General features: G+C 40.5%; 1 protein-coding gene across 1 annotated transcript in view; it reads left to right on the top strand.

Moving 5' to 3' along the window:
* The first annotated feature begins 2,952 nt into the window (after positions 1-2,952).
* The window catches only part of nkd (naked cuticle), a 202,884-nt gene continuing 192,168 nt past the window's right edge, over positions 2,953-13,668 (top strand). The window contains exon 1 of the mRNA XM_065225009.1: positions 2,953-4,791. Coding sequence (XP_065081081.1) covers positions 4,728-4,791 — 64 coding nt within the window. The 5' untranslated portion in view covers positions 2,953-4,727. The remainder of the gene's footprint in view (positions 4,792-13,668) is intronic.

The raw sequence follows: 13,668 nt of genomic DNA, 5'->3' as shown, positions 1-13,668 counted from the left end.
TGAAGCATCGTTCTACAACAACTAACCTCATGTGTTACGTCACAGCACTGTCTCGCGAAGTAGAAGAGAGGCGGCAAGTTGACGCGGTGTATGTTGACTTTGCGAAAGCCTTCGACACTGTACTGCACATTCTAGCCGTGGAAAAACTGAAGCACATAGGTTTTCCAGATTGGATTACAGAGTGGATACATTCGTACTGGTGCGATCGTACTGCATATGTTGCGGTCAACTCGACTCGATCCCGCACTTTCAAAATCACGTCTGGTGTACCCCAAGGAAGCGTTCTGGGACCATTAATATTCAACATTTTTATAAATGACCTGTGTCTGCTGCTTTCCTCGTTTAAGCTTTCATTCGCTGATGACCTAAAAATGTATCGTTTCATAGCTGCTCTTCCGGATTGCATTGCTCTACAAGAAGATATTGATACTATACTGGTATGGTGTGGCGATAACGGCGTGCGGGTCAATAACATGAAGTGCAAAGTTATTACCTTCGGTCGCTGCAATAACCCCATTCTTCATCAATACAGAATGGAAACTGCATCATTGGAACGTGTGTCGTCCATGTGTGACCTTGGCGTTACCATCGATTCGAGGCTCAGATTCAACGAACACGTGAGCATTACCACTGCCAAAGCTTTTTCTGTGCTGGGATTCATCCGTCGCCACGCTTCCGAGTTCACCGACATCCACGCTTTAAAAACTCTCTATTGCTCGTTGGTTCGTAGCATTCTGGAGTACGCTGCTCCGATTTGGTCCCCTTATTATGTAGCTCATGTTCTCACGATTGAACGGGTGCAGAAAAGGTTCTTACGGTTTGCACTGAGACAACTTCCTTGGAACGATCCGATCAATTTTCCTCCTTATTCTGACCGATGCAAGCTCATAGGATTGGAACCACTATCTGTCAGACGAGTAACGATGCAGCGGCTATTTATTTTCGATGTCATTGGCGGATCTATAGATTGCCCTGAACTTCTCGCACAGATCCCGCTCAACATTCCTCCTCGACGGTTTCGGAGCTCAGCTTTAATAACAGTCCCATAACAGAACAAACTACGGCTACAACAACCCTTTTGATTCGTGTCTTCGCTTGTTCAATGTTGTCTGTGACGAATTCGATTTTAACTTGATTAAAAATGTTTTTAGAAATAGGATTAGTAGTAATTTCTAGTTTATAAGTAAAATAGTTCAGTCTGTACGACTAGTCGAAGACGGTGATAAATAAATAAAAGGAGCGATGAAAATGTGAACGGTTCACAACTCACCGAAAAGTAGCTTGAGTGAGGAAATGCTTATCGTGCAGCTGAGTGAGAATTTCTATCTCTGATTATCACCCATATGCCCGTCCACGCCCGAAACCCATCCACCACACAAAATCAAATAAAAATGTTTCTGTATGACAAACACGTCCAGACATAAACGAGAATCTGGGTGTATATCTTCACTGTAACAACTACGGGTAATCAACGAAAGTACTTGCATTTTACTCAGGCACTTTTGAGCAAACTGCAATATTGCAGTGATATCACTCTCTCATACTCGAAATGTGCCACGACCAAATTGGCACAACGACGCCCTATACGCTCATGACCAAAGCGCAGGGCTGTGTTATGTAATTTGTAAACATAACTTAACTCGCACTCATGTTTTTAAATTTTGATTTTCAGTTTTTCAATGTCACCGTACAAAACAGGTACAGGTGACCGATGAAAACGCATATGAAAAATGCACGCGTTTAATGAACTACCATGCGTCTCCAGCATTTTCTTCAATTATGAGTTGAACGCATGGAACGCATTGATAGGTATTGAAGTAAGGGGCTGCCCAGTAGCTTAAATAATAACTAAAATTGTATTTTCCTTTCCCTGCTCCATACGGCTACTCATCATCTTGTCTGTCCTATATATCTGTGTCAAAATTGCAATCATCCATCATTTCGTTTTTCCATCTGTTCCAACTAACCCAGAGAGAGAGAAAACATTGCGACCGGCTCCCGCACTGCTTTACAAACATGGAAACCCTCAGTCAGTGCTGCCAGAACTATTGTTCGAATATCGGTATCGATTTATCTACTTAAAATAACTGGAAGATGTTAGGGGCAATGCATGCTTTAAAGGAGGGTGCATTACAGAAAGGGCTGGACGTAACTGTCTAAAAATAGTTATCTTAACGAGGTTATTGATTTTATCTCTATTTCACAGCTTCCTGACAACCTGAAGAAACATGTTGTTAAATTCTGCCTTTCTTTAGAATTTAATACTATTTTCTTTTAGGTCTAATTGGAGCAGGTCTCTCATTGTTATTGAACTGTTTGTGAAATTGTGTGTTCAACGTATTGTGAGATTTTAGTTATGAGAAAGCGTGGTTTGATGCATCAAAGAGGCAAAAAAATGGTTACATCTGCTGCAATACTTTCCATCAGCTCCATATGAACAATTATTTAATTGTACTCAATCAAATTTAATATGTACAAATTTACAATCAACAACTGACGAACCAAAGTGTTTGCATTGGTTTTCAGCATTCAACGCTATCGGTATGGAGTATCAGTAGTTCTGGCAACGCTGCCCTCAGTCCATACATACGGAATATCTGCTGGAACCATCTAGTACTGCAATTTCCACCCTCTTTCATTCATAGCCTTCTCAGTCAACCATACCTCCACCAGAACCACCACCACCACCACCACTAGGCAAACAACATCAAAACATTCACGCACACCAACAGGCGGCAGGCCGCAGCATAACTTCCCATCCACACACGTGCGCACCCGCCGAGGAAGTGGTGGACCCCATTCATACACGGGGCGAAGATCGAGCATAAATGTTTTCGTGCAATGCTTGCCACCCATTCGCACTAACACTGTGCCAAAAGGCTCGTTGGGATGATGGTAGTAGAATCGCTCACGATCCGCTTTGGCCCGTCGTCAGTTCAGTACCAATTCAACTACCCACTTGTTCGGACGGAACAATCGCTGTCGCCAGAGAGAGAGCGCGCGTGTGTTGTATATTCCATTGGAGGATATATACAGATTGTACAGATAATACAAATAGGGATATTTCGATCTTTTGTTTGTCCCTGTACTTTCGTCCCAGTGCGAAGGGCTAGAAAGGATAACGATTGTAGTTTGTCAGAAGGGTCGTATTCTATGTTGGGTGCACATTAGAGCGGAGTGTTTTCAAGGACTGTTTTCGGTGGAATCCATGTTGATGGTTTTGTGATAAGTTGAAGCGCACGAATCGGCGGTGTTTGGAAAGCGAAATAGTTTTTCGAGTGATGCTCTGATCCTGCGGAAGACCGTAGAATTGGATCTAGGGATCCCAGTGATTGACAATAGTTAAGGGAATTGAGCGCGCCCCTTTAGATGTTGCACTAGCGCTGCAGTATTTTGTATGGAAATTGACAGCTACGTGAATTTGTCGAGGTCTGCACACAGCGAGACCATATTTTTTGTACAACGAAGGCTTTTATGAGAGCGTGTGTGTTTACAAAAATCTCTCAAGTTCGTGTGTAACGTGGAACGGCCGAAGACGTTGTTGTTGTTGTGCTGTAGAAAGAGCGAAGATCATCGTTCAGAAGACGACACAACCGACCAACCGAGGGAGCATTGGCTGGTGGCGGAGGCAACACAAACAAAAAGTTGTAAAAATTTCTCTGAATTAATAATATACAGGGGTGAAGGCGGGCCCGTTGTGTATGGGAGCAACTGGCGCGACGAGGCAGGGAAGAATAATATTTGTCGGTGTGGCTTTTTTGTCGGTGCCTGTGTGTGGATAAGGGGGCAAAAATATTTCACTTTTTTCGTCTTCTCTCGAACGCGAGATCGTTTTTGGACCTGGCCTGCCTGCGTGTTTTTCGGCAACGCAACCTGGGGGCGAATAGAGAGCGCGAAGACGGAAAATTCTTCGTAGACAGCTATCCACCCGCGCGCGCTCGTTCCATTTCGTACGTCTCGCTGTATCGCGCGGTCCCCTTGATTGGAACCAATAACACACTGAACAAAACATGCTGAGCGAGGTGGTACCTATAGAAGAAGCTTGAGGAACATACCATAGACAAGAGCGACGACGACGACGACGACGACGACGGCGGCGAGTGCGGGGCGTTTGTAGTAAATAGTTCGGAGAATCCGAAAAGATACGCAGCACAGCCACATCCAGAGGCTAGCTGGTGTTGTTGTTGTTGTTGTTGATGATGAATTTTCGACCTGAAGCAGCAGGAGAAAGAAGGCGAAATAAATAATATCGCGCCGTGGAAGAATCGGGAAAAGGCGAGAAAATAGAAGAAAGAGAAGTTATTGGTGTGGAAGTTTCCGAAAAAAAGCAGAGGCAAAAGAAAAGAAGATCGTGTGTTTTGATCAAAAAAATGTCGGTGAAAAGCGATGGAAATATGGCAGTGGAAAATGAATAGTGTGGATACAATTTTCGGAAGAAACCGTATCATGCGAAGTGAATCGCAGCGAAGAAAGGCGCAATGAATCGTTTGCCGTGGTTGGCCGCAACGACGACGACGACGACCAAGGTGGCGGTCATCATCCGTTAAGAAGCGAACGGCGGTCAAGCAGCGTTGAGGTGTGAAAAGTCGAAGCAAAAGCGAAAGACGCGAAGAAGGTGTTTCCACTGGTGGTTTGGTTGATAACACGGGCTGAGAGGGCAGAAAGGGACGTCAACCCCGAGGAAGTACCTACCACTAGTGTGAGCTCACGCGAAAGGCGAACGAATCATGGCTGGAAATATTGTTAAATGGTGGAAGCATAAGATTCTCGGTGGATACAAGCAGTTTACAGGTAGGTGCTGTTGAAATTCGAGGCAATCTCTTCTGTAGCCATTCACTCTATCGTTGTCAGTCACAAATAATCATATTATTGTTTTTACGTTTTTGGAACATTGTTGAATCTGAAGTTCCAAATCGACCTAAAAGTGGTCCACAAGTAACCAAGAAGCCCGTTAATGACCATTTTGATGCTGATAAACGGTTGATATAAAGCTTGGAAGCCCTAAGTTAACCTTATATTTATATTATATTGCCCGCTAATCGCCATAGCTAAAGCAAATTATTTTCACTTTAGGTTCAATCATAAAGTTTAGCTCTGAGCTTCTGATTTAATTTTGTACTGATAATATATCTGAGCTTTTTCGTCACCAATTATTCAATTCAAGGTAAAAGATCTTTTAGCAAATTAGCTTTGAATAATTGCCAATGAAGGTCATTGAGGACATCGATAACTGATGAATGGCTTAGTTCTGAGTTTCCAAAGTAATGTTCTTAAGAAAAATTGACGTCTACATTGAAGCTCTAAAATTCTTTTTTTGATTTGTTCTGGTTTTAAGAGAATGAATGCAATTTTAATTTGAATACCGTAATTCGAGAGAAAATAGATCCAATAAAACGTAAATATGTACATAGTTGAAGATGCTAGGATTCAAATTACAGACTTAAAGTGGTCATTTTATACGATAGATGAGAAGATGAAAGTATAGAGTTGATAGTTCCGTTAGAGTACGGCAGTGTGAAAATTGTATATAGAGAGTAGAAAGCGAGCAAGGACAACTTTGAGGAAGGTACGAATCGGGTTGATCATCTCTCTTTACCAAACTCCCCAGTTGGAGAGGGATGGTGAGGGGTATCCCCCCACCACCACTGTGAAAAATAGATGATCACCGATTTGCTCATGTACCGATGATGAGTTTGAAATAGTTCTATCGATTGTACCGCACTCAACTCTATACTTTCTTCTCCTCATATATTGTATAAAATGACCGCTTTAAGTCTTTTATTCGAAACTTAGCATCTTCAACTATGTAAAATCGTTAACTTCACGCAGAAGTAATACAAACATAAATAGTTAAAGTAAATATGTAAATGAATTTTTGCACTATAGAAAATTGACGAACTCATGATATTATCGTTCTGCATGATTACTTATTATATTGAGTGATTAGATTAGTTTTTAGCACTTTTGAAATCTCAAATTGGGTTCTTTAATTTTGAAAAATATATCCGTTACTACACACCATCTGAAAAGGCTTCATTTTCTGAGCACAATGTTATTTTTTTCGATCTCATTTACTTCCATCTCGATTTTTAAATCAAGATTTAAAGCAAAATAACAATTCCACTGTTTGACTCAAAACTAACAAATTGACAGCTCGCTCCCATACAAAATATCACCGAGAGGCATCTTGGTGATGTTTGTTAATGTAATCATAGCTATTTAAAATAGTTCCAGTGTTCTGAAATTGATGAAATTTTGGATTTCGGTTCCATTTGAAATGCAGTCAATATGCAATTACCTCAATAGATATTGAGTGAAATTGATAAACCCCTCAAATGGCTTTCGAGTAACTTTGTATGATATATTCGATGAGGATATCCAAGGATTCTTTCCTCTCAATGCTTCATCTGAATAGGAACATGCTGTAGTCGAGTACTTACTATCTGCAGGACTGCAGCAAATTAGCGATCTGGTCAACGCTAATGATAAATTTCTCGACCTGGTCCTCGTCAGTGATTCAGATCCTAACGGGTGGCAACTAAAATTTTGGAATTTCTTTCTCAAGCTGTCAAAAAAAGACAAACATACTTAAAGAAGATCTGATTTATTGAAATTAAAGATACATTGTCCATCGTTGAAAAAAAATTAGTGAACATTTGAAAACGGTCCGTAATCGGATGTTCGGCGAAGCTTCCGTTTGATGTAAGAATAGGAGCATTGTACGGTCTTCATGTCAACTTTGCGAATGCATCTCTTGATTCTACCAATCAACTGTTTGCAATTCGTGGCTCTCCAGTTATTTTTGTACACCAAGGAGCTCAAAACCCCGAAGAAATCTTCGATTGGGCGACACTGAGGCAGATTTGTCGGGTTGTGGTTTTTGGGTACAAATGGGATCGAATGGGTATTCAGGAACGATTGTGTTTTTTTGGCGTAATGCGATGACGCTTTATCCGGCCAAAACACGTATTGTCCATCAGCATGATGTTTTTGTAGAAACGGGATCAAAATTTTCTTCAAACATTCGTTCTGGTACACATATTGATTGATTGCCAAACCAGAGGGCTTGAACCATGGCACGAGAAAGAGAACGAAGTCCTTTTGCGTCCATAATTTTGGCTGGTCTTCCACTACCTTGCTTGCGAGCAGTTGTTAAGGATCTTAGGATATGGTAAACAGTCGAAGCCGCAACATTTTCGCATTTAAAATGTTGTACCGTATACTTTTTGCCGAGATTTCTGTGCAGTTCGTAGAACTGTACAACGCGCTCGCGAAATACTTTTTGTTTCGACGGCATTTTGAGCAAAACTGAGCAAACATTAACAAAACAGAAAATACTAGCAGAAAGAGGAGAGAGAGAGAGCTAACACATACACAATCTTATTTCTCTCTGAGCTCGTTTGTTGTTGAGCATAGAGGCCTCGAAAAAATTCCAAAATTTTAGTTGCCACCCGTTATTGAGCTGTTTGAACCATCATCTGCCATTTTGAAAGTTGATCGCCATCATAAGCCGTTAGTTTTGAAAGTTGATATCCGTTCAAGTGACCATTCGTCAGCTTATCCAGCAGCATGCAGCGAGTAAAATTTCGCGTGGTGTGATTTCGATGCTATTAATGCGAGGATCTCAGCGTTGGATTGGGTGCAATTACTTAACTTACCTACCATGGATGCCGTCGAGTCCGTATTCTATGGCAATTTTTGTCATGAAACTGTTCTGGTAAAGGCTCGTAGACCTTTTATGCATTTCCAACAACCGTGGTGGAATCAGCAATTGCATAATCTGCCTAACCGTCTGCGTAAGGCACACAAAGATTTTGTTTTCGTGTTCGGTAAATTTTACCAAAATCAGAACAGCTGAACGTTCGGTAAAACTTTGATCTTCATTTTAAAGGCTATTGAATTTGAAAATAATTTCAAAACATGTTCAACCTTGTTTAAATGATCGAATCTTGTAATTTTAGAGGAGATTTAGTTTCTTAGTAGCTGAAAAGCAATTGAATTGAATTGCATAAATTTTACCGAACAGTTCAGCTGTTCAGATTTCGGTAAAAATTACCGAAGTCGGCGATAATTTCTAAGTGTGTGTAAACGTTTCTTTCGCTCCAGCACTGCTGAAAACAATATGGTGCGTTGCTTGCAGAAGCCGAGTACAACAGTTTGCATAAAGTACACTTTCGTGAATATATTGATAACCTCCAGAGTGGCTTCAAAGAAAACCCATCGTCGTTTTGCTCGTAAAAGATCAGTTGGTATTCCGGCAGACTTCACCTACTGTAATCGAAGCTCCTCCACCGATGCCACTTCTGTAAACCTCTTCGCTGATTCCTTCCGAACCGTTTTCGAACTCGATCAAACTCCTCGTTAGGGAGCATCCATAAATGACGTAGCATATTTTTGATCAATTTTAGACCCCTCCTCCCCCTCGTAGCGTATTTCGCTATATCCAATACATGGCCGGTCACAAACTCTGAAACCCCCACCTCCCCCCTCAAATGCTACGTCATTTATGCATGTTCCCTTACCGAACTACAACATTCGTCTGCAGCAGCTTAACTTCAGTCATGACGCAATTTTCAAAGCCCTTTGCTAAGTAGATGCATCGAAAGGCCCAGGTGCGGATCATATTCCACCGTCTTTCATCAAGAATTGTGCATCATCGTTGACCACACCCATTATGTTTATCTTCAATCGTTCACTCCTGGATGGCGTTTTTCAGGATTCCTGGAAGTCAGGCAACATTCAAAGCGTGGAAAACTACAGACCTATCTCGATCTTTAATTGTTTGTTCAAAGTTTTTGAAAGTCTTCTGCATGACACGTTGTATCCAGCTGGGTAATCTATAATCTCGGAGTTCCAGCATGGATTCATGAAAAAGCGCTCGACGATATCCAACTTGATGTCCTACACCAACACTCTTATTGGTAGCATATAAAAGCGTCAGTAAGTAGACGCCGTTAACATTGACTTCTCTAAGACTTTCGACAAAGTTCCTCATGACCTTGCTATCGCAAAGCTGAGCCGCCTTGGTCTTTCGTCTTGGGTCGTTCGCTGTTTAAAATCATATTTAACCTCCAGGAAGGCCTTCGTTAAGGTTCATGATGCCAGATCCGATGTGTTTGATATACCATCGAGAGTTCCACAAGGGAGCCACTTAGGACCTCTTATTTTAGTTTTATTTATTAACGACGTGTGTGACCACTTAAGTTCCTGTAAGTTGTTATATGTTTGTCTGATCTTTAAAAGTTTATTTTTGGTCAAGTACTAATCCAAGATATTTCACTTGGTTCACTTTGAACTCCGTTCATAGTGACTATGTGACTACTACTAGATTGAAAAAGGAAGCTCTAGGCTTATGTGGAAATATTATAAGTTGAGTTTTGGAAGCGTTGGGAGAAATCTTCCATTTTTGTAAATAAGAAGAGAAAATATCTAAACTTTTCTGCAGTCTGCTGCAAATAACACGAAGACTTCTTCCTTTAGCGGAAATGCCTGTGTCATCAGCGAACAAAGATTTGTGGCAACCCTGAGGCAAATCAGGGAGGTCCGAAGTGAAAATGTTATACAATATAGGCCCAAGAATGCTACCCTGAGGAACTCCTGCCCTAACAGGTAGTCGATTAGATTTGGAATTTTGATAATTTACCTGCAGAGTTCTGTCAGTTAAATAATTTTGAACTAATTTCATAACATACACACTTAGAAATTATCGCCGACTTTGGTCATTTTTACCAAAATCTAAACAGCTGAACTGTTCGGTAAAATTTATGGAATTCAATTCAATTGCTTTTCAGCTACTTTGAAACTAAAGCTCCACTAAAATTACAAGATTTGATCATTTAAGCAAGGTTGAACATGTTTTGAAATTATTTTCAAGTTCAATAGCCTTTAAAATGAAGCTCAAAGTTTTACCGAACGTTCAACTGTTCTGATTTCGGTAAAATTTACCGAACACGAAAACAAAATCTTAGTGTGTAGAGTGAAAAATTGAACTTTTTCATTTTAGCAATCAAACCTTCATGCCAAACACAGTCGAATGCTTTTTCTATGTCTAGAAGAGCAACTGCAGTTGAGCAGCCTGCAGATTTGTTTGACCGAATTAAATTGGTAACTCTTAAGAGTTGATGAGTAGTTGAATGCCCATGGCGAAATCCAAACTGCTCATCTGCAAAAATTGAGTTCGTGTTGATGTGAAGCATCATTCTATTTAAAATTATCTTTTCAAAAAGTTTACTTATTGAAGAAAGCAAACTTATTGGACGGTAGCTAGAAGCTTCAGCTGGATTTTTATTCGGCTTCAAAATTGGAACAACTTTTGCATTTTTCCATTTATCAGGAAAGTATGCCAAATGGAAAAATCTGTCAAATAATTTTACCAAGAAGGACATGGTGCTATCTGGGTGTTTTTTTTTGATGAGGATATAGAAAATTCCATCATCACCTGAAGCTTACATATTATGAAACTTGTTAGTTATAGATCTTGCTTCGTCCAAATCAGTCCCCGAGGAATCATCAATCATCATCAAAGCAACCTGATTCTCGATTGGACTAGGATTCTAAAATTGCTTACCAAGTTTCTGAGCTTTTTCCAGACTAGAATTGAAGTGAACTAAATAAAAAAAAAACAAACAATGAAAATCCCGTTGCGTGAATCGCCAGGACGGGATTTCATTTTCATTTTGATAACTTGGACCGTCTCAACTCCAAGTATTTTAGTCATTTAATCTTTGATCTGATCCAGGGATTCATCACTGGGCAGACCTTTCAAGACAATCTTGAATAGACGTTCAGTTTTGGTGTCGTAAGTAAAAAATGTGTGTTGCTTCTGAGTAAGGTACTTGATAAGACGCTTGAATCCGTCCAAGCTTTCAGCCAATACACAGCATTCACCCCAACGACCAATTTGAAGTGAAAGCTTAAATTTTAACGAAGTTCAAAAGTTTCTTGCGAAGAGCATGGAAATCGGTAGTGGTTACAACAATAGGTGGAACCTTTTCCTTTTTGGCACTAAGCCGGGAATGGAATTTTGCCTGGATGATGGATCATTCTCATCATCTGCCATTGCTTAATTGAATTTCATCAGAAGGGGGATCAAGCGATTACCCTTTTCTTTTGCGCTTAACCGCCATGGCGGTATAACCAAGTTTCTTCAAATCGACTTCCAAGCAGATTACTATAAGAATCCGAAGGATCGAAGAGGAATTTTCCAAGTCGATGGCCAAGCAGGATTACCTCAGGTAGGGTCCGACTGGGATTGAACCCTTATGATTTTTTGGATGAACCAGATATCGTAATCATGAAGGGTGACTGCAGTTTATGTTAAAAAATGACTGGGATTTGTAGATTACGACAAGGAGATTTCATGCTTTTGAAAATACTATAAATATTTGCAGCATAAAGAAGTGCGTTCTTAATCATTTCCATAATAGTTGTACGGGTTTACAAAGTACAGATTACTAAAATGGGTTCAAGAAGAAGGATTAAAATAGACATAGAATAAACTATGAAATAGAAAGTTTCAATCATGAATTGATGGTTTTTATCTGTCAAAGAACGGGACATGTTTCAAAGAAATAGTAAATTACAAGATGGAGAAATGATTTAAGTATTTCAGATGAATCGCATCTAGGTTTTATTAACTTACTTTTTCGACATTTTGTCATTTCGCCCTTTTATCTCTTTTGCCCGACCATTTGTCTTTTTTGACCTTTTGTCCTAGTTTTCATTCAAACTTTTGTCCATTTCAATTTTTGGTAAATCGACCTCTTGTCTTTCGACCCTTTATCATTCAAACTTTTGTCTTACAACTGAATGAGGGCGGGCAATGAAAATCACTTTTAAGTATGTACATCAATAACATAAAATCATTTCCCATCGGATTCACCCTCCTAATCGCATCGCTCGTTTATATGTGGGCTACATTTAGGTATGTGTTTACTGTTCAATCTATACATACGTGCAGTGTAGCGCCGCAGTTGATTGAATTTTCCATGCTTCCCCATCCCCAAGTATGACAAACATAAAACGCACTTTCCTTCACCTTGCGATGCGCCGTCATCGTCTTAGTCATCACCAATGTGGTCGTGGTGGTGGTGTTACCGCCTGTAACACTAAATATCGACTGGAGTCGGTGAAAATGTATTGTTTTGCTGGAAAATGTTTAACTCCCATATTTTGGCAGTGTGCCTTAAAGACAACTACCTCATTCGTGTGGCGGGTGCCACCTTGAACGACGATGATTCTTGCTCTTAGAGCTCATCACTTCGTATTGTACATACTTTGAGGGAAATGGAAAGCGAACCACTTTCGTGGCGGCCGGAAAAGGATACAGTAGCCCCTCCATATATGCGGTGGGTGGTACCGTCCATCCAGCACTGTTTCTTGTCTGTCCTTCCACTAATTACGCTGTTTTTTTTGTATGTGATCAACCATAACCTTGTTATCTACACAAAATCACATCAATTGGTTGAATGACATCCGAGAAACAGCGGTAAGTGGACAGTACCACGCACCGCATATATGAAGGGGTTACTGTACAATGTGCCATGTTCAACCGTTCGAAATAACCTCCACTTGTTCAAGTGAAACGGTGGCGGCGAAGTATATTTTGCTCCTTTCATCCGTGAGTGGCTTTTCCCAAAAACTCCCCTTACACACACATGACATCCACCATTCCGGAACCTTTTGGGTACAAGAGCAATTGAAGCTCATCGCAAAATGCGGTGAATCCGTGCCCGATTTTTGGGTCCTCCCTTAGCTCAGTAGCGACTGACTGACAGGCGCAGCTATAAAGCAAGACCATGCTGGAGACGGCTGGGTTCGATCTCCAGTCTAGGAATTGGTTTCGGGTTGAAAAGTTCATTGAATTCCCTGGGCATAGAATATGATTGATGTACTTGCCACACAATTATACGAATGCAAAAATGGTACAGCCTTAGAAAGTTATCAATTAGCAACTGCGGAAGTTTCAAAGAATAGTTAGTTGAGAGCCGGCGTAAAGTCTCAGTAGGGACGTAGTAAAGCCAAATAATAATAAGAAGAAGCGTGCTCGATATCCGTTTTCTACCCTACGCTCTTCACAGCCGCCGGTTTCTGATGTAGTGTTTGGTGGGAGAAGTATAAGAGGTTCATTCAATAGAATAATATCACATGTCTTAAAAAAAACAGTTCAGTTTATTCCATTGATTCTATGAAGAATAGGTTAAGGACAGGATCCTTCTACTTAACAGAACATTTTCTACGAGAAATTCGTTGATTCAGAATTAGAAAAAATCGGTCTCTCGCACCACTTTCAAAAACTCGGGGGAACGACGAAGACGATAAGGACGACGATGATGACGACGACGATGAAAAGAATGAGGAGAGAAGACTAAGTTCTTACGTTGCCGTTGTTTTGCCGCCATAATCGCGCTTCTGCTTTTACTTATGTGATTTTTGTGGTTCCGTTCTTGAATCCGAGCTGAGGAAAAACACATCAAAACGAGTGCTACACCTTTCCTACCTTAATTTAAAAAGATGAAAACTGAAAACGAAAAATCCAGCATCAAAAAGAAGCTATGCCAATCGAATTTGGTGATTGCAGTAAATGCAATTTTGCTAAAGGCTGTTTAGAAATTTAACTTTGCGCCAATTTCCGTCACAATTAGGTTTTCATCGTCAACCTCTTTCGAT

This window comes from Ochlerotatus camptorhynchus, unplaced genomic scaffold (assembly GCF_037179485.1).
Source record: "Ochlerotatus camptorhynchus isolate MF236.1 unplaced genomic scaffold, CSIRO-AGI_Acam_v1.1 ptg000220l, whole genome shotgun sequence".
In the NCBI taxonomy this organism is placed as follows: domain Eukaryota; kingdom Metazoa; phylum Arthropoda; class Insecta; order Diptera; family Culicidae; genus Ochlerotatus; species Ochlerotatus camptorhynchus.
The sequence above is the reverse complement of the archived record's forward strand: the minus strand, read 5'-3'. Positions and strand labels throughout refer to the sequence as shown.